This window comes from Abramis brama (genome assembly GCF_963993115.1).
Source record: "Abramis brama genome assembly, chromosome: 2".
Classification (NCBI taxonomy): Eukaryota; Metazoa; Chordata; class Actinopteri; order Cypriniformes; family Leuciscidae; genus Abramis; species Abramis brama.
The window spans coordinates 66,928,186-66,949,393 of NC_139964.1; the positions used below are offsets into that span (position 1 = coordinate 66,928,186).

General features: G+C 39.2%; 1 protein-coding gene across 1 annotated transcript; it reads left to right on the forward strand.

Annotated features, from left to right (window-relative positions):
• Nucleotides 1–20,470, forward strand: donson (DNA replication fork stabilization factor DONSON). The gene is made up of 10 exons (XM_084107273.1): nucleotides 1–516; nucleotides 5,162–5,224; nucleotides 5,306–5,503; nucleotides 6,746–6,924; nucleotides 12,016–12,194; nucleotides 13,689–13,791; nucleotides 14,153–14,278; nucleotides 15,502–15,700; nucleotides 18,935–19,153; nucleotides 19,790–20,470. Exons 1-10 carry the CDS (start codon nucleotides 139–141, stop codon nucleotides 19,925–19,927), a joined length of 1,782 nt encoding a protein of 593 aa, XP_083963399.1. The 5' UTR covers nucleotides 1–138; the 3' UTR covers nucleotides 19,928–20,470.
• The last annotated feature ends 738 nt before the right edge of the window (nucleotides 20,471–21,208 follow it).

The following is a 21,208-nucleotide window of genomic DNA, read 5'->3' on the forward strand; positions in this document are numbered from 1 at the left end:
ACGCAATGTGCTGACGCAATTCCGTTACGCGCGAAATTTTGATCGGAACAAAACAATCGGTTCTTCAGACAGCAGAAGAGCCGCCGCAGTTCCCGGACTTCCCGCTTCACACATCAACACTCGACCGAAACGATCACGATGGCGGAGTTGGGCTGCTACTCTCCCAGCTTTAAAAAACCGTGTGATGTTCTTCGGATGAGACGGAACCGGGCGCGGAGCGAAGGGCCCGAACGGAGCACCTCGAGTCCGGTCGTGTCGGTGCCCGGAGTCCGCCCGTTCTCACCGGGGCCGCTGTTAAACGCTCCGGGCCGGTCGCGAGGCGGCGTGAAGCGCAGGAATCCGTTCGCGAACATTGAGAACACGTACAACAGTCCTAAGAAACGAGCTTTATCGCACACCGACGGCGAAAAGGCGGCAGTTGCTCCGGTTCTGGACGGGAAAGAGCGTCCAAACGCGGGAGCGTCACTGAGAGAAGAACTGCTCAACACAGACCGACGGAAACAACACGAGATGACGGTACAGAACCGCAAACTTCTGCGCTTATTTACCATTATATATTAACTGTATATTATCATGAGACTGACGTTCTTTTACCATGATATTTACATGACGCTTCAATGTACATGTAAATACCATGGTACAAAATGTTCACCATATATTGCCATGATTCATAACCATTAATAATATTAATGTTATATTTTAACTCCGTTATTCATAGTTTCTTCCGTGCTAAAAATGTTTAGCCAAATTTTTTATTATGTTAATTTTTTATTATATTATTTATGTATAAAATGCTTTTTATATTAAAATATTTTGTATACCATTTTTCATGTGATATTTTTGTATTTTTTAAATGTATAGTTTTAATATTTGTTTATATATAGTTTAAAAAATATTGAGCTAATGGGGTTGTGACATGATTATTAATAATAATTAATAATAAAATTGATCTGATTTCATTTAGGATCATGTAAGCATGCACATTTCAAAATCAAAGCTTATTATGAAAACAGGCCGAACAGTAGATGATGTATAATAACATCATTAGAGCACAAAAGCATTTTAAAACATTTAATTCATTCGACTTATTAAAACAATATGCGTGAATGATTCAGTGACTCACTCATAAATACTCTGCGTTTTTTAATTGAATTAATGATTCAGTTAGAAATACATTTTTAACAGTCGCTTGTCGCCACCTACTGGTGTAACGATTTAATTAACACAACCTTTATTTGAAGCGTCAAGTTACTTTCAAAGGGTGATTTGCTCTATTTTGATCGCCACCGTAGACATCAGTGTTTATATCCGAACTATCCTATAACTATACATGTCAACGGCTCTCTCTGGATCAGAACACAGATCCGAATGTTCGCTGTGGCTAGGCCTGTCGCGATAATTAAATAACCGTCTGATCGCGATTATTTGATCTAACCGCGATTGTTTCAGACAACCGTGATTATTGCGCTCTTTTATAGGCCTACGGCACAAGGGGGAGTCATGGACCAAAATAAATAGACAAGCACTAATTACGTTTTCCAGCAATATATTCAAAGTCATCTGAAGCCATTCCATAGCTTAATGTGAGGGACAGTAGTATATTTACATTGTTAAATTAAAGTTCACAAACTCGTCTGCAGCTGTCAATCATTCCGTTCAGCATTCAAACAGCGCGCGTCGTCCGGTTACGACAGGATACACGGTAAAACTTTCTCCAATGTGATATTGACGTTATAATGCTTGATCTGTAGATAAAGGGCTGTGGATTTGCATAAAATGACTTTATTTTCCTGGAGTTTTTTGCGGTTTCTAAATGACTCGCTCGCTACCGTGTGCCTACACAGCACAAGGACTATGAATTGGCATCAGACGCACAATAACTGGAGTTTAAAACTGTGAAGAAACAAATGATCAATAAACTGTTGGACTGATATACACTAGGATTTGTGCCCTTGACATTTCTTCGCTTTGTGCCGTGAACTTTTAAATGCGCACTTGTGCAGCGCTGCGCACTGTGACTCCATGTTGCATTAAGCACATCATTCTGCACCCGCGATGCGCATACGCGCTTTGTTCCGCTCTGTTTTGAAGCGTATCATATTATCATGGTTTGTGCACATTTGTTTTTATTAACATGTTTAGATTTTATTAAATTACTGTGCAGATGTTTTCAAAAATTACTTTTTGCTGCTGATTTATACACTCACTAAGTTTAATAAACATTGTCATAGCTATTGAATATATTTATTTAATATTTAAAGGTGTTAACTGTAATCTTACACTGCAAAATGATAACTTACAAAGGATTAAATTCATCACAATTATTTAATGAATGAAGCACAAAGCCCTAAAACAGATAATTAATCGGCATAATCGTCAAAGCCCTAAAACGGACAATTAATCGGCATAATCGTCAACGCCCTAACACAGACAATTAATCGGCATAATCGTCAACGCCCTAACACAGACAATTAATCGGCATAATCGTCAAAGCCCTAACACAGACAATTAATCGTCAAAGCCCTAAAACGGACAATTAATCGGCATAATCGTCAAAGCCCTAACACAGACAATTAATCGTCAAAGCCCTAAAACGGACAATTAATCGGCATAATCGTCAAAGCCCTAACACAGACAATTAATCGGCATAATCGTCAAAGCCCTAACACAGACAATTAATTGGCATAATCGTCAAAGCCCTAACACAGACAATTAATCGGCATAATCGTCAAAGCCCTAACACAGACAATTAATCGTCATAATCGTCAAAGCCCTAACACAGACAATTAATCGGCATAATCGTCAAAGCCCTAACACAGACAATTAATCGGCATAATCGTCAAAGCCCTAACACAGACAATTAATCGTCAAAGCCCTAAATTGACAATTAATCGGCATAATCGTCAAAGCCCTAACACAGACAATTAATCGTCAAAGCCCTAAAACTGACAATTAATCGGCATAATCGTCAAAGCCCTAACACAGACAATTAATCGTCAAAGCCCTAAAACTGACAATTAATCGTCAAAGCCCTAACACAGACAATTAATCGTCAAAGCCCTAAAACTGACAATTAATCGGCATAACCGCAATTATTTTTTAGACAATTAATCGTCAGCTAAATTTCATAATCGTGACAGGCCTAGCTGTGGCCGAATCGTTGACATTTGGGAATGAGATTGGGTGGGTGTTTGAATCGATTTAATCATGCAGCTCTAATCATCACAATTGACCCTTCGCAGGGAGTTTGATTGACAGGTGATCTGACCAATCATAATCCGCCGAATCCAACATTTTTGTCGTTAGTAGATTAACGTTGGTGGATTTGAACGTGAAAAACGGCGTGTACTGACGTCAACAATCCTTCTGATGTTCATTCATGATTATTTGATGTTATAAATGAACTAGAAGGAAGAGATGTTCACGAGCAGCTTTAACTGAGGCGATCTGTCAGACACATTAACGTCACAAAACGGTATTTATTGTTTACATTTCGTTAAAAAATGACCAAATGTGAAAGTTGAGACTTTGTTTCATATCAAAAGTACCCTGGTCTGTCCTGTCTCAGTGTGTTGTCAGAGTCCTCTCTGCTCCGCGAAGTGTGTTTCACACATAGACTGTAAAAAATATGTACAAAGCGTCTGTGACGTCACCCATAGACTTTCTGAAAAACGGTTTTGAAGCCGTTTATGGGGGGTATGGGCGGCGCCATCTTGGAAAATCTTGGGAAATCCTAACCCCGCCCACCTTCTGGTCAATCCATATATGGGTAAAGGACGCAGCGCGCGTCACTCAGCTCGCTCTGCTACTCCGGTTATCTCTGTATATTTTAGGCAACGAAATATGTTATAAAACACCATACTAACTCTTTTCGTTTTCATTTAAAGAAATCTTAAACATTATAGCCACACAAATGTGGTTCAGGCAACGCGTATTGATTATATTCACTGCATATAACGTTTGCCTATTTATAACAAAACGAAATAAAACACAAACCTGCCTCTTTTCGTTTTAAATATAATATAAAAATATTAAACATTTTAATATGGTCCAGGCAATATGTGCATTTGTACTAAACAACAGATTTTGCAGTAAACAACTTTAAAGATCATCTTCGTTGTATTAAAATTTAAAATGACAAAACTCAACCCAGTCTCTTTTTGTTAAATTTCACTTTTATCAATATTAGCCATTATAAAAGTATAAGTAAAAGGTACAAGAAGCAATACAAATAAAGCAAACAATTCAGTCAAAAATACAAAGTCAGCGCTCTAGTCTAACCATACAACGGTAAAGTTAAATAGCTTATAAAGTTATGAAACTTCCCCTCAGCCAAAACGATTGCCCAGGGAACAAATTATAGATTCACGAGACCAAAAATCGCCCGTTAGATATAGACAAGATGAATTATATCTCATGTTTAACCACTACAGAGACGCCTGAGTCAGCGGCAAACGCCAGAACGACTAGCCGAGGAAAGGCTGTTCCAGGCGGGGTACATGACGCCGAGCGCCCGGTCATCGCTGGATCTCACAACTGGATACAATTTTCATAAATCTTTAAATAAACCACAGATTTGAGATTTAAACAACTACATTCTCGCCTGAAAAACTCTTAAAACCACATTTCATGATACAGAAACAGTAGTATTATATTTCAACTTTGTTAAATGGCGCTTCTTATGTTGTCATTCTCCTTGGCGCAGCCTAAGCTGTCAATCAAGCTGTCAATCAAAGTTAACCACGCCCTTATTTGTCATACATTTTATATCTAAATATGATCTAAACTAACGAGTTAGAAAAAAATTCACCCCCCTCGCCGTTGTCAGGCACTCGGAAGCTATCGAAAAATACAATAAAAGTCCATGGGACCAACCTGTAAAAACATGAATTTATGCTGTGAAAACGGACATTTTAACATGGGGTCTATGGTAATTTGCTCCCTTTTGGGACCTCCCTCTAGCGGATTTTCGATGTATTGCAGTTTTTCGCACTTCCGGGTAGGCTTCATTTTTCAGATTAGAATGTTACCGCTTGGTTTCACTGTGGGTGTGAGAGAGGCGTGGCTTGTCGGACATAGCAACAGTCACTAAAGGGGGCGTGTCTTTGCGAACGGTCAGCTGTCCTGTGTGTGTGCTGATGTTCCTCTGATGTTCCTGCAGACGGTGTCCCTCTCTGAAGACGACTGTCTGTTCGAGGAGGAGAGATCCACTCCCGTGCTGAAGGTCTGTGGACAGCTGACGGTTGCTCATGATTCCTCAGTCATGGTGTGTGTGTCTTCATGACGTGTGTGTGTGTGTCTCTAGAGTCCAGAGGCGGTCTGCCCCGCGGCTCCAGCTGAAGTGTGTGTGGAGTTCCCGGCCGACTGGTCCCTGAAGACCCGCGTGTTGTTCACGTCTCCTCAGTCGTTCTCCTGGGCTGAGCATCTGAAGGCGCAGGAGGAGGCGCAGGGCTTGAGCTCCCACTGCAGGGCCCAGTTCACCAGCGCTCCTGCTAATATACCAGTACGCACACCAGTGACCACTGAAACACCACTGGACATCAGAGCTGGTGTTCCAGTGCTGGGCACACATGCATAGCATACATGAAAAATGTGTTATTTATGTATAAATATATGTATACATGCATATGTGTATATTTATATATGCAAAATAATTATACACAGTATGCACACTTATATTTATGTAAACACAAACTTTTATTCTGGATGTGATTAATCGTTGCCCAGCACTATTTTTATGTTAAAGAAAGAATATTCAATTGCTATATATTATTATTTTATTTTATCATATTATTAATGTTATTTTTATAATTTTTATGTACAAAACTTAGCTTTATATATAAGAAATAAGTTTTTTAGTTTTAATGTGTGATTTCATATACTTTTAATGAATAGTATATAGTAGTTGTAGTTTGTATGTAGTTTTTGATTTAAAAAAATTTTAATCTTTATATTAAATAAGAAATTAATTCAATATAATTTTATATAGTTTTTGGTAAAAAAAAAAATATTTAAATTTTATTAATGTAAATTTTATAGTGGTATGATATGAGATATTGTTATGAGTGTTTTTTAGTATTTATAATTTTACATAGTATATATTTTGAATAAATAGTACTTAAACATTTTTAATTTATATTATGTTTTTTTTGTTTTTATTATATTTAAAATGTTTTTATACTTTTAATGTGTGTTAAATATTTTTTCATCTTTTATATCAAATAATGAAATTAAGTAAATGTAGTTTTTATATTATTAATGTTCATGTTATAAGATAAACATTTTTTATAGATTTTTATTTAGTTTTAATATATGATGCACAGTATGTAAATAAGGTTTAGTATTTATTTTAATTTAATAAATATTAATTATTCCTTAAAGCATTTATTATATTATAAATATATCTTTTATTAATTTTATATAAAATATTCTATATTTAAAATATGTAGGTTTTTTTATACTTTTAATGTGTGATTTCATTTAGCTTTAATATTTAGTTTTATTTTAAAAATGAAAATATGAATTATCTTTTTATATAAAATGTATATATACAAGATTTTTAATTTGTTACAGTTTTAATATGTGATTTTTATATAGTTTTAATATATTTATCTTTTAAGTAGTGACTATAGTTTTTATTTAGCATTTCAAGAGTGCACCTTTAATACAGTCCAGTAAAAATTAATAATGTGAATCTGCATTTCTAGCACTGTTGTGTGTGTGTGTGTGTGTGTGTGTGTTGCAGGATCCCCGGGGGTGTGTGGAGCTGCGTTGTGGCTTCCAGCAGTGTCTTCAGTTCTGGCAGCACCCGTCCATGCCCTGGCTCTCGCTCTTCCCACGGATTGGTGCAGAGCGCAAGTTCTCTGGCAAGTGTGTGCCGTGGGCGCTGGACACAACGCTGCAGCAGAGCCTGATGAGCGACTGGTAAGAGAGCAGAGAGTGTGTGTGTGTGTGTGTGTGAGAAACAACGCTGCAGCAGAGCCTGATGAGCGACTGGTAAGAGAGGAGAGTGTGTGTGTGAGAAACAACGCTGCAGCAGAGCCTGATGAGCGACTGGTAAGAGAGCAGAGAGAGTGTGTGTGTGTGTGTGTGTGTGTGAGAAACAACGCTGCAGCAGAGCCTGATGAGCGACTGGTAAGAGAGGAGAGTGTGTGTGTGTGTGTGAGAAACAACGCTGCAGCAGAGCCTGATGAGCGACTGGTAAGAGAGGAGAGTGTGTGTGTGTGTGTGTGTGTGTGTGTGAGAAACAACGCTGCAGCAGAGCCTGATGAGCGACTGGTAAGAGAGGAGAGTGTGTGTGTGTGTGTGTGAGAAACAACGCTGCAGCAGAGCCTGATGAGCGACTGGTAAGAGAGGAGAGTGTGTGTGTGTGTGTGTGTGTGGGACACAACGCTGCAGCAGAGCCTGATTAGCGACTGGTAAGAGAGGAGTGTGTGTGTGTGTGTGTGTGGGACACAACGCTGCAGCAGAGCCTGATGAGCGACTGGTAAGAGAGGAGTGTGTGTGTGTGTGTGAAGTTCAAAAGCGTCTACAATGGCAGACAGTGACCAAGGCAGCTCTGGCATAATCTCAACACTTCTACAAACGAGTTTCATTACAGTTATTGAGGTAAACACGCCTAAATTACTGAAAAAGGTACTGTTGCCGGTACCGGTTAAAATGTGAACGGTACACAACCTTAGTTTGAGTTACAGAAGCGTCTGCCACATGCTAGTGCTGGACGATATGGCCAAAATTTATATCACAATATATTTCTTAATTTTGGTCGATACGATATAATTCCGATATGAACAATATAAAAGCCTCAGAAAAACTGCCTACAGACTCTGTTCCTACAAACCAATGAAAAATTTATTTGCCGAGTATATGAACCCTCCTCTTATAAAACTATGTAATATTTTAGCACCTTTTATTTGTATTTAGCCTTCATGCAAACAAGAAATGTGAAATCACCATCAAATAAACATAAGATTCTCAATTTATTAATATTATATATATATATATACTAGAGCCCTGCACGGGCCTCAAATCTAGGCCCGAGCCCGACCCGTGTCCGGCAGCTCATCAGAATTATCAGCCCGAGTCCGGAGTTTTTTTTTTTCCACACTATTTGCAGCCATTAAAATATGTCTGTTTTGTTAGTTATGTTTCTTTTCTTTTCATTTCTTTATTAAGTTAATTTAGACAAATGTTTGGAGCATTTAATAAAAAAATTTTTTTTTTAAATGACGACCAAGCAAGCCGAGCCAACAGCGAGTAAAACATGTTTGATCAATTTAGCCTCTCAAATCAACGCTAATACTTTACTTAGCTACAATAAAATCCATAGATATAAAACACTTCAAGCATATCACACAGACAGTTAGTTTAATGTTTATTTATTAAACCACAGTGAGTACATTTTTTTAAAATACTGAGGCAGGCTCAGGCTGCTCGCAACAGCGCTCGCAAACGATATGAGCATTAGCCAATCTAAACAAATTAAATAAAATAAATCAAAAACAAACTTGCAGGTTATCCTACCTCAAACATGCACCACAGAACATGGCCATTCTTTTTCCCAGTAGTTTCCAACAGTTAAAGGGGCATTCCACCCATTTGAACATTGTTTTTTATTGAAAGTGGGTCATATATGTAGTCGAAATGTAAAATAAATTTTGAATTTGGTGCCTTCGTGACCGAGGAAAGACAGAAAATAACTTCAGGACGCATTTGTATGAAAGACAACAACTCCCACAATGCACCACATTGCACAGCTCCGCAAGCCACTCCCACTAATCCAGAACAGCGCATATCTGCCTATAAGAGAAATCACTCTTCCGTCTACAAGGCTAGCTACCAGCAGAGCTTGAAATTCATTTCACACAAAATGTCTAGTTAGTTGGTGAACTCATTAGTGCATTACTCCTCATTTTTATTTCTTTCGAAAAGGTGAATTATTGCATGGTACCGGGATGTTCAGTCAGAACATATGCGGCGCGAAACTAGGATAGTTCACAACACAAGCGTCCGTGTCCTCGTCTGATTCAGAGATTTCGTCCAGGAGAAATTGTCATCGTTGAAATTCTTTGCCACAGACGGACTCTATCTCTGTGTTCGTAGCGGTTCGTAGTTGCATAGTGAGATCACCGGCGCCACCGGTCCGCCCTAACTCGAGCCAGTCCGGGCTCCTCGTCCGCGGCAGGCAGGTCCTCTGCCTCGGCTGCTCTTCGCTATAATGCGGCTTGTAAAGGTAGCCACAAACACCTGATTCAAGCATCAGACTTCCGAAATCCTCTTCTTCTATATCATATTGAGTACTCTCCTCCGCTATTGTCATAACTTTACATCTGTCTCCACAGCGCCTGTTAGCTTAGCTTCAAACAAGATGGAGGATATTGCTTTCAGTTTCAGAGAGTAAAGTCCCACCCACAGATCTGTAATAGGTCTGTAGCGTGAGCGGGTCCCGCCCCTGGGAAAGATTGGAGAGATGAGGAACTAGTGCTTGTAGTCTCAACAGAAATCCCCCCCTCTTACACTTCCTCCTACAATGACGCAAAATGACGATTTTTGCGTCATTGTAGGAGGAAGTGTAAGAGGTAAATAACGGATTTCTCCCGTCTCAGGGGAAAATGAGAGAGTGTTGCACGACCATTCAATAGTATGACTGGGTTTCTAACAATGCAAAGCTTAATACAAATGGGTGGAGTGTCCCTTTAAACGAAAATAAAGTCCAATAAAACGAAAAACATCAGTAGTTTCTAACAGTTAAACGAAAATAAAGTCCAATCAAACGAAAAACATCAGTAGTCTAACAGTTAAACGAAAATAAAGTCCAATCAAACGAAAGTTAGAACAGTCTCTTACAGAGCATCGTGGAGAAAAAGAATAGCATCCACAGTGGAAGATTTTAACCCAGTCCTCTCTTCTGTCACTCGTGATTTTTCTCTTAATATTCTCCATTATTTGCACATGAGGTGAATCGTTGGTTGCGCTGACGGGAAACCTCTGTGCGACTGTCATGTCAATCATATGTCAGTGTAATTATAAGATTATGAAAGTTATGAGGTTATTAAATGTCTTTCTATGTTTGTTTTTCTATCGTCGACGTCAACTTCTCATATTTTTTTAATTAATGTCTAAAAATATAAAAAGAATTAAGGATAACCCAAAAAAGGCCCGAGGCCCGGCCCGCATGTGAACTATGACGTGAAAATTGGCCCGAAGCCCGGCCCTAGGGGCGTAAAAAAGTCGGGGCCCGTCGGGCTCGGGCTGAAATGCAGGGCTTTAATATATACACACACACACAGCGTTTCCATTAACCGATGTTATGCGACAAAAATGTCATTTTTTTCCTCTCGCGATAAACCATCCCAAAACTCATGGCAACGGATGTTAGTAGGTTTACATATATCCCAGCCGCCGCACTAGCCGTTTGTGGAAGGAGACGTGTGTGTGTGTGTGTGTTATGCAGCATTAATGGTAAAGAGCCATAGGCTGTGTGTCCACCATGAGCGTAACGAGGCGCTGAGCGTGTTTTTCACGCTGAAGCGCTCGCCGTTTTTTACAGGTCGCCGAGAGTTGAAAAATGTTCAGCTTTGGCTAAAAGTTTGCACTTTTTACTAAGCCGTCCAATCACAGTGGAGGAAGGGCGGGACTAATACCACACCGACCAACCGCCACATTCTGCTTGTACAATGTCAACAGATGACGACAACAAGCAATAATAACGAAATAACATAATTTAAAACAAGAGCCAGAGAAAATACGTTACATTGTATCGACATTTTAATATAGAATCAACACAGAAATAAAATATGTGTGAAATGAGATGCTAGTAACACTTTCACGGATATTACGTATCATAACAAGCAAAGCGTCTCAACTGAAAAAAACGCAACGCTGCCAAAACGCTCTCAAGCGCCCACAGCTAGCGTTTAGCAGAGCGGCCACAGCTAGCGGTTAGCAGAGCGGCCACAGCTAGCGGTTAGCAGAGCGGCCACAGCTAGCGTTTAGCAGAGCGGCCACAGCTAGCGTTTAGCAGAGCGGCCACAGCTAGCGGTTAGCAGAGCGGCCACAGCTAGCGTTTAGCAGAGCGGCCACAGCTAGCGTTTAGCAGAGCGGCCACAGCTAGCGTTTAGCAGAGCGGCCACAGCTAGCGTTTAGCAGAGCGGCCACAGCTAGCGTTTAGCAGAGCGGCCACAGCTAGCGTTTAGCAGAGCGGCCACAGCTAGCGTTTAGCAGAGCGGCCACAGCTAGCGTTTAGCAGAGCGGCCACAGCTAGCGTTTAGCAGAGCGGCCACAGCTAGCGTTTAGCAGAGCGGCCACAGCTAGCGTTTAGCAGAGCGGCCACAGCTAGCGTTTAGCAGAGCGGCCACAGCTAGCGTTTAGCAGAGCGGCCACAGCTAGCGTTTAGCAGAGCGGCCACAGCTAGCGTTTAGCAGAGCGGCCACAGCTAGCGTTTAGCAGAGCGGCCACAGCTAGCGTTTAGCAGAGCGGCCAGCGTTTTCAGCTGGATAAAAACGCTTTGGTGGACACACTGCATTATTCTGTGAGCGGCTCATATGAGGAGTTTCTGGGTGTTTCTCCCTCATTTCTGCTTCAAGCTCTTGCTTGTGGCATTTCTTTGAGGTTTAGAATCCAGCATTCCTGTAATTCTTCTGTCTTTTATGAGTTTAATGAAGAACTCTGTCTCGTCTTCTGTCCAAGCACAGGTCAGGTGACTGTAAATGCCTGTTTCTATTGCAGTTTTGCTAAATATTCCTTTTTCGAATTGCTGGAAAAACCACCTCATGCGAGCATAAAAACCTTTTGGGAATATATGGGAGTTTTTGCGAAATTGACGTGTTTCCATTGGGCGTATTTTCAATCCGCAATTTCAATTCACCCGATTTGAAGGGTAATGGGGTAAAGCTTGTGTGTGAAGTCGAAAGCGTCTGCCACATGCATGAATATTAACAGCAGCCCTCTAGATTCTGGCGTCTGTGATGTGAATGTTATGTTGACTGGTGTTGTGTGTGTGTGTGTGTGTTGTAGGTCTGTGAGTCTGACGTCTCTCTACAGTCTCCTGAAGGCCCGACTGTGTCCGTATTTCTACCTGTGCTCGTATCAGTTCACGGTGTTGTTCAGAGCGGCCGGTCTGAGCGGGTCTAGAGGCATCACTGCACTGCTGTCTCCCACCACTAGAGGACTGAGAGAGGCCATGAGGGCCGAGGGTGAGCGCCACTGACCAGTCAAACAAGCGTACCCAATGCCATATTATGTAGATTAGGAGGCTTAGATTTTCTTTTTAATAAAAAATAAAAAATTAAAGTGCCTTTTTCACGGACAAGCGGTTTGATAGAGCCATTGCTTTTGTTTTGGATTTATTAAAAAAAATTATAACGGTGTATTCCAGTATGAATGATTTATGATTTTTCATCATCAATACGTTATGTACTCTTACTTTAAGCACAACTATGAGGAAAATAAGATACCCAAACTTTTTTATTGGAGTTTGCTTTCTTGCTTTATATATATATATATATATATATATATATATATATATATATATATATATATATATATATATATATATATAAAAAATCTTTTTTTTTCTTCTAATTCCTAAAACTTGGTCATTCTCCACTTCTTTCTGATTTTTATGTGAACTCACTGTGTTTCCCAAAAGTTACATTTTTCTTAATCTTAATATTTGTATCAAACAAATTAGAAATAAAACAAGTATATTTTATTTTAGTTATTTAAATACTTTATTAGTGTCAAAAAAGCAGAAATAAAACAATGAGTAATCATTAGAGAAGCTACAATTATTTTATTTTTTTATAAATGTTAATCTCTAATAATTTAATTATATATATATATATATATATATATATATATATATATATATATATATATATATATATATATATATATATATTATATTATTTTATTTTTTTTATAGATATAATAAAAATTTAAAGCAGTTACTACATGCGATATAGTCTTCACGTCTCCTATATGAAAATTTTACTGGATTCTTTTTAAAACAATATTCACTGAAAAATAGCATTTTTACTGCATTTCAAACTGAATAAGTACATAAGATGCTGATTTTTAATTAATTTGTGTTCTGAAAGTCTGAGGAAGAAGCTTTGCTTTATTTTCAAACTTTTGCATTTATTTTAATCAATACAATCAGATACTTCTGTGAGAATGTCTTTTTCATAACATGTGACCATGATGTTGAACTTATTGTTAATTCCTTTGTTTTGCATTGAAAGGTTTTTGCTTACAAGAACTACTTTCTCAACACATTGCAAAGATTTTTTTTTTACGTCTGTCTGAAAATTCCCACACTGTAAAATCTCTTAAACTCATAAATAATAGAACGAATAATACATTTCTTCAGGACTATGATCTTATAATTGAGGTTTCCTTTATCTACCTCTGTGAATTTATTTATTTATTTATTTATTCTTCCCGTTCCTTTTATGTTGCTTAAATGCTTCTTGTTTGCAATAGTAAATGGAGAAAAAAAACACACTAATGAGACAAGATGAAAAAAAGTTTGCATTACAGTGATTTTCCCACAATTACTGGTGACTGCTTACTAGTGTCTGCCTTTACCTGTGCTGAAACCACTGTAAAGTGTTGTATTGTTTAATGAAGTATATGAGTCTGTGCACCAGCAGACAGCTGTGTATTGAAACGTTATGTGTGTTCAGGGATAGAGTTCTCACTCCCTCTGCTGGAGGAGCGGAGGAAGAGCAAAGATCTCGGTGAGAGCGTTCCTCAGACGGACAGCGAGGAGCCGGCCAGCAGCGCTGCGTGAGTGCATGACCTCTGACACCAGATCTCACAATACACATCGTCTCAAAGCAGCTTTACAGAACATGCATGAGTCCACATTACAGTTTACAGTGATCTGTTATCAGAGGAAACTGTCTAAGTTATGCATTTCAGAAATGTACATACACAAAGTCACAGTTAGCTAAAAATGTATTAATTTAAACACTGTAATAATTTAAGGCAGAAACAATGAGTTCACTGAAGTAATGAATATTGTTTGTTAACAGATGATTATGACATTTAGATATTTTGATTCAGAGTTTGCGTCATCTGAAGTCTTGCTTCAATCAGATGCGCTTTGAATATTGATCGATGCATTGGTCATCTTTCCTTTTTCCAGATTAAGTGAGCACAGTGAAAACGAGGAGGATGATGAAGATGATGACGATGATGGTGGATTTTCTTGGCTGAAGGAGATGGGCGTCCAAGACAAGATCAAGAAACCAGACGCCATTTCCATCAAACTGTATCCTTACAGCTCTTTATATAAACTTGTATGTGCAACTTTAACTGCATGCACATGCAAAGCGATATACAGTAGTCAACGTTTGATGTGGATCAACAAAAGTTCATCAAAATTATCTTACCACCGTGTCCTAACCAGACGCGATGCGATAAGATTCCAGCGACAAATAATGTCTGTCCGCACTAGACGCGACTGCGAGATCCGTCAAAATCAATCAAAACCCACAGCCAATCAGAACAGTGTGTGGGCGGAGTCAGCCAATCAGAACAGCGTGTGGGCGGAGTCTCGCGGCTCCAGAGAGTAATCTTGACGGCACTCGCAAGAAAATGGATAAGTGCTACATAATCAAATTCACAAATATGACACCATTTAAACATTAAAATACATAGGCCACTGAGTTACTAAAACAATCTTTGTCAAAGAATACACTTGTTTGTTCACAGTTTGAACGTTCTTGTTTCCATTTGTTTAATTTCAAGATCTGAGGTGAATTATCCATTGTTGCTTTTACAGCTTCAAAGCTGGAGCACTAAATGATATTCAAAGTCACATTACACGCTTTTAACATTAAATAAAGCACATAAACAGCACCTGAGATGATCATCGCCACACTTTGTGTTTGTTGTTCGAGCGCGTCGTCGCAGAAAAATAGAAACCGTTTCTAAAACAGAATCGTCGCGAACCTCGTTGGTTCTTGTGGAGCTCAAACGTGTTGCATAACACACAAGAATGAACCTCATTGGTTCTCGCACGTCAAGGGAACATGCGTGAACTTCCGTTTATCACAACTGATGTGTGAGTTGATGAATGCAGGGTTTCCCCGGGGCATTAAAAGTCATTAAATGGATTTTGCTAAAATTAAGGCCTTTTAATGGCATTAAAAAGCATTGAATTTGAATCTTACAGGCATTAAACATTTAGATATAAATCAAGAAAATGTTATATTATCAATTTCTCTGTGGTTAGTCACGGGTCATGTATGGCATTACAAATAAAAAAATGGCATTAAAAAGCATTATATTTAATTTGAAGATACCTGCAGAAACCCTGTTTATATGTGAATAAAAGCCTAAATTCATTCTATCTATACAAGAATTGAAACAAATGCACAGTAATGGATTGTGTGAAAAACGTCAAAACTTGGCTAAACTGTTATTAATTACCAGACCATGTTCATATGTGAAACACGCTGTCGTGATGTTCTTCCTGAAGTGGTTCCCCAGTCGTAAGGAGCACAGAGAGGTGTGTTTGGACCACAGGCCGGAGTCCGTGGTGTTAGTGGAGGGTTCGAACACCTTCACGCTGCTCAACTTCCTCATCAACTGCAAGAGTTTGGTGGCAGCAGCCGGCTCTCAGGCGGGTCTTCCTCCGACACTTATGGCCCCGACGGCCTTCAGAGGGGCCACACTGCACACACTCAAGGTACTCGACGCATGTGTGTGTCAGGGGCTGTTTACACCTGGCCACTTCATGCGTTTTCTCAGATCGGATAGCTATCCCATTTATCAAAACGATTCCATTTACACCTGGTCACATAAATGTGTTTTTGAAAAATGGATATAAATCCGATCTTCAATTCCCGCGCTATAGACCCCTTTTGCGCCAACGTCACAATTACGTCACAGCGTTAGCTGGAGGCAAAACAAACGGAAAACTGGAGGCGGCCAATACAAACCAGCACAGATTCGGCTACATAATAAGGAGCTTAAATTATTATTATTGTTATTAAATGTCATCTTGTTGTGTTGTTGGGTGCAAGAATCGACAGAGTACATATTTAACCCATAATGTTTCCTAAATTATTGTGATTATTTGTGAATCATCTATGATTGTATACATTGTTTTGATTGATTGTGACTAGACTTTTTGAAGAACCTGGTAAGAAAGTGTAATCAAATACATAGTTAAAAAATGAATATGCTGTATCTGGAATTTTTCTTTCTAGAAAATATTCACATCATTAAAATTGCACCGTAATGTCACTCTTTACATTGTCGTCTTCTGTCTGGCCGTGGCGCTGGCGCGGCAGAACTGCGGATCGTAGGCTAAATAATAAAGTAATTCATTAAGTTAACTATAAAGTGTCGCTATGTTGTGAGAAGGTATTCCTTTGCAGAGATCCCAACCCTAACTAAGCATTTAACAAACAGAAAAAAGTCGTGACATCTCATTGCCAGATGTTCTCCAGTCCTAAAAGTAAAACAAAAACACAAACAAAAGATATTTTAGAAAGTCATGGTCTCTTTTGAGCCTTTGTCAGTGATGCTTGATTTCTTTCAAGACAACATACTCTGAAATACTTCCCATCCCATACATGAAAAAAAACACATGCCGTGTTGGTGATATCATATATATATATATATATATATATATATATATATATATATATATATATATATATTAAAATATTCTTACATAGGCTATATAAAATAAAATGACACAACCCTCTCTTTTTGTTAAATTTCAACTTTTTCAACTTTATTGATCAATAATAGCAATTATGAAAGTATAAGCAGCCATACAAGTCAAGAAATAAAGTAATTAAACGATTCAGTCAAACATAAGTCAGCAGGCTACAACGTTAAAGATAAATAGCCTAAATAATTTAACGTTATATAAAGTTATAAAACTAAACTTTGCCCTCAGCCAAAACGATTTGCCAGGGAACAAATTATAGATTAATGAGATCAAAGATCGTCCGTTAGACATAGCCTACACAAGACGAATTATATCTCATGTTTAACCACTCCACTAGACTCAGCGGCAAACGTCTGCAGCACTAGCCGAGGTAAGGCTGTTCCAGGCGGGATACAGGAGTGCTGAGCGCCCGGTGATCCCTTGGATCTCACAACTCCGAAAACGTCAGATCAAAATTTTAAATAGGCGCTATCTATATAAACAAACAACATATTTGAGATTAAAACAACTACATTCTCGACTGAAAAACTCTTAAAACTACATTTTGTGACACAATAACAGTAGTATTTTTAAATTTTGCGGTCTTTCTCCTGCTATTGACGCAACTTGAGATTTTAAATATTAGCTATAGAATATACACAATTTACATATACAATATATAATTTAATTTAATCTTACCTTGCATATAGCAGCAGGATTTAGCATTCTACATAAAGCTACCACATAATAACACTAAAACAGCTCACGTTAGCTACAAGTTATCGCAAGAACAGATTTAGATCAGGCATACTACTGGCATACTAATTGGGTCCTCAGCCCGGACCCATCACTATAGAGTTACCGGATACTTCACCACACCGGAACACAGTTCCGGACCATTCCGGCCCACTTTAACCCCTGGTGACATCCCTAAGATAGAGATATCACTTACAGGGCAACAGCCATCATTTCGGTTCTTTACTTTTAATGATGATGATTGTGTGTTAAGCGTCTGCGACTTACTTTCACTTTGATTTGCGATAGTTTGCACGTTGGCTTGATGAATAGATGCTCAGCTGCTCATCTAGCCTATGACATTATAGCCTATAACACGCTCTCACATGTTTATTTTTTAGCATTTTTGGGAGAAGTACAATTTACATATGTGGTTTCAACAACCAGATGCATTTACACTTTGTAAAGTCCAGTTTGGTCTGGAATGACTCCCAGACCTCCTCCTGAAGTGGTTTGAGTGATCGGATTCAAATCCGTCTCGAATGCGTTTCGGAGGGCATTTACACCTGGTCTTTTCACGATCTGATAGCTATCCAATCACAGAACACGCATGAAGTGGCCAGGTGTAAACAGCCTCTACTGATTGTTGGCCTCACTGATTCATTTGCATAATTTACACACAAATACAGCAGACAAAGTTGGTTGTTAGCCGCCAGCAGCACACACACTCAAAACCATATTACTCCTGTATGAAGCAGAAACGACTCAACATCTGCGTCAGTTTCCAGGCCTTCAGTCTCTCCAGCGCTGGAAAGCGTTTAAACATTAACACGGGTCCTAAAGCTCATGCCTGATCAGAACCCCAGTGATATTCCTCTGAGCCTTTCTCTTCTGTAATGTCTCTCTCTCGGCCATCTCTCTTCTCTTCCTCTTGCTGAGCTCACTCTACTCTTCCATCATGAGTGGACACGCCCCCTGCTGCTGATTGGCTACACGTTTTTTTGTGCTGCTCGGTCTGATCCACTTTCAACAGCGTTTATCAAAAATCGTTTAAAGCTGCAGTGTGTAATTTTAGCGGCATCTAGTGGTGAGGTTGCGAATTGCACCCAACAGAAGTTATGGTGGCCGACAGGAAGTGATGTCGTCGTCTGAGACAGCAGAGAGTAGCCAGTTAAGCAATGAGGTTTCTTTACAAAGATAATTCAAGAAATTATGTTTACTTATTTATTCAGTAAAACGATATGTTATTGCGGATATTATTGTTACTCGTTCATCATTGTGTCAGTGTTTTATTCGCTGACTTTAGCTAGCATCTTTAAATGAAGAACAACATAGTGACGAAACGCGTTTGTCTGCTCAGGGCCACCGTAGAAACGTGGATGTAAGCGGACCCGCGGTGTGTGTAGAGAGAAATGCCTCATTCTAAGCTAATAAACACAATGCTAACATTATGTAAGGTCTTTATACACCACTGGAAACATAGTTATGTTTATGATATATATTTGTGTGTGTGTGTGTTTCCAGGCGCGCGCTGTGAATGTGAAGACTCGAGTCAGGACGGGCTATCAGGACGTGTGCAGTCTGGAGGTGACGGGTCCCATCATGCCTCACACACTCCACGCGCTGACGCAGCTCCTGAGACCGGCTCAGAGAGGAGAGTTTTCTGTGGGTCTCTACACACACGAACCCACGGCCGTCCTCAACGTTCCCATCAGCCCGAGCTCTGAGCCGGAGCCACAGCCGGTACGCTTGACCGCTCGTCGGGGGTTGTTAGGGTCGGGTACCGAACTCGGTCCTTTTAAAGCAGGGGTGCCCGACCCTGCTCCTGCCGATCGACTGTCCTGCACAGTTCATCTCCAACCCTAATCAAACACACCTGAAGCAACCAATTAACATCTTCAGGATCACTTGAAAATTAAAGGCAGGTGTGTTTGATGAGGGTTGGAGATGAACTGTGCAGGACAGTCGATCGGCAGGAGCAGGGTCGGGCAACCCTGCTTTAAAGGGTTAGTTCACCCAAAAATGAAAACTCTGTCAGTAATTACTCTCCCTCATGTTGTTCCAACCCCGTAAGACTTTCGTTCATCGAGAGAGTGTGTGAGAGTGTGTGAGAGTGTGTGAGAGAGTGTGTGAGAGTGTGAGAGAGTGTGAGAGAGTGTGAGAGAGTGTGAGAGAGTGTGAGAGAGTGTGAGAGAGTGTGAGAGAGTGTGAGAGAGTGTGAGAGAGTGTGAGAAGCTGCTCCAGAAGGTCTCATGCTCTGGTTGTTTCTTCTCCTCTAGGAGTGTGTTGTACAGAGATGTGTGTGTGTGTGTGTGTGTGTGTGGGGCTGCTCCAGAAAGTCTCATGCTCTGGCTTCTTCTTCTTCTTCTTCTCCTCTAGGAGTGTGTTGTACAGGATCTGGGCAGGTGTGGGCTCCAGCAGAGCTCAGTTCAGCAGCTGGTAGCACCGAGCATTCTGGGAAAGTGTGCGCTCAGACAGTTGCACATGAGAGACTACTCGTACAGCTGGAAGACCTGAGCGTGAGTCTCCACTGACAGGCCAGACTATTAATATCTCTCGGCATCTCAGGCGTCATGTGACCCGACTCGCTCTCGGCATCTCAGGCGTCATGTGACCCGACTCGCTCCATCAGAGACACTGAGCTGGTATATAGTGAAGCTTTTAGTGGACCGTGCATGTAAACATTAGTTAATATTTGTCATTTTAAGTCTCAACTTTTGTTAGTGTTTTAAATGGTGTGATTTTAAAGCTCAAGTTTTAATCATCGTCTCTTAATGAGAAACAAAGTGTGTGTGTGTTCAACACTCTCATGCTCATATCTCTGACTGTTGAATCCAGTGTATTATTCACACTTGTATGAATGTATAATATTAAATGAGTTAAAATATTTCCCGCTTTATATCTCTCATAATGGTGTCACAGATGAGTGAGATGAGATTTCCAATTCTCTGAGGATAATATACCGTCTGATTTAATGATAATAACCTGCTTATTACATGGATACTTTATAAATAAATGAATGGACATGAAATATTGATTTGAGTGTGAATTATTTTTTATGAAAAAAAAAAAAAAGTGTGGTACGTGCGCCAAAACATGGCACTAATTCTATAATTTTTTGGTTGGTTTGTGGAAAATCAAGTTTAAAAAAAGTATATATATATATATATATATATATATATATATATATATATATATATATATATATATATATATACACTTGTTTAACATGATGGTTTTGAATTGCTTGAAATATGATTGGAATCACTTCAAAAAAGGGAAATACGGTTCAGTGCAACAAGTGCAGCGCAAGTCTGTCATATTGGCTAAATCAAATTATGAGTACATCTTTGAGTTTTGTCTTTGTAATCAGGCTCTCAAAAATTATATGAAAATTTAGATTTATCGGCCCATATATCGGTTATCGGCTTTCAAATATATAGAATTATCAGTTATCGGCTTTCAAATATATAGAATTATCAGTTATCGGCTTTCAAATATATAGAATTATCGGTCATCGTCTTTCAAATATATAGAATTATCGGTCATTGTCTTTCATCGTCTTTCAAATATATAGAATTATCAGTTATCGTCTTTCAAATATATAGAATTATCGGCTTTCAAATATATAGAATTATCAGTTATCGGCTTTCAAATATATAGAATTATCGGTCATCGTCTTTCAAATATATAGAATTATCGGTCATTGTCTTTCATCATCTTTCAAATATATAGAATTATCGGTTATCGTCTTTCAAATATATAGAATTATCGGTTATCGGCTTTCAAATATATAGA

Coding starts and splice junctions, on each gene's coding strand:
- donson (XM_084107273.1), top strand. CDS start 139: ATGGCGGAGTTGGGCTGCTACTCTCCCAGCTTTAAAAAACCGTGTGAT. Junction 12,195..13,688: donor AGAGGCCATGAGGGCCGAGG/GTGAGCGCCACT, acceptor ATGTGTGTTCAG/GGATAGAGTTCTCACTCCCT. Junction 14,279..15,501: donor GACGCCATTTCCATCAAACT/GTATCCTTACAG, acceptor GTGGTTCCCCAG/TCGTAAGGAGCACAGAGAGG.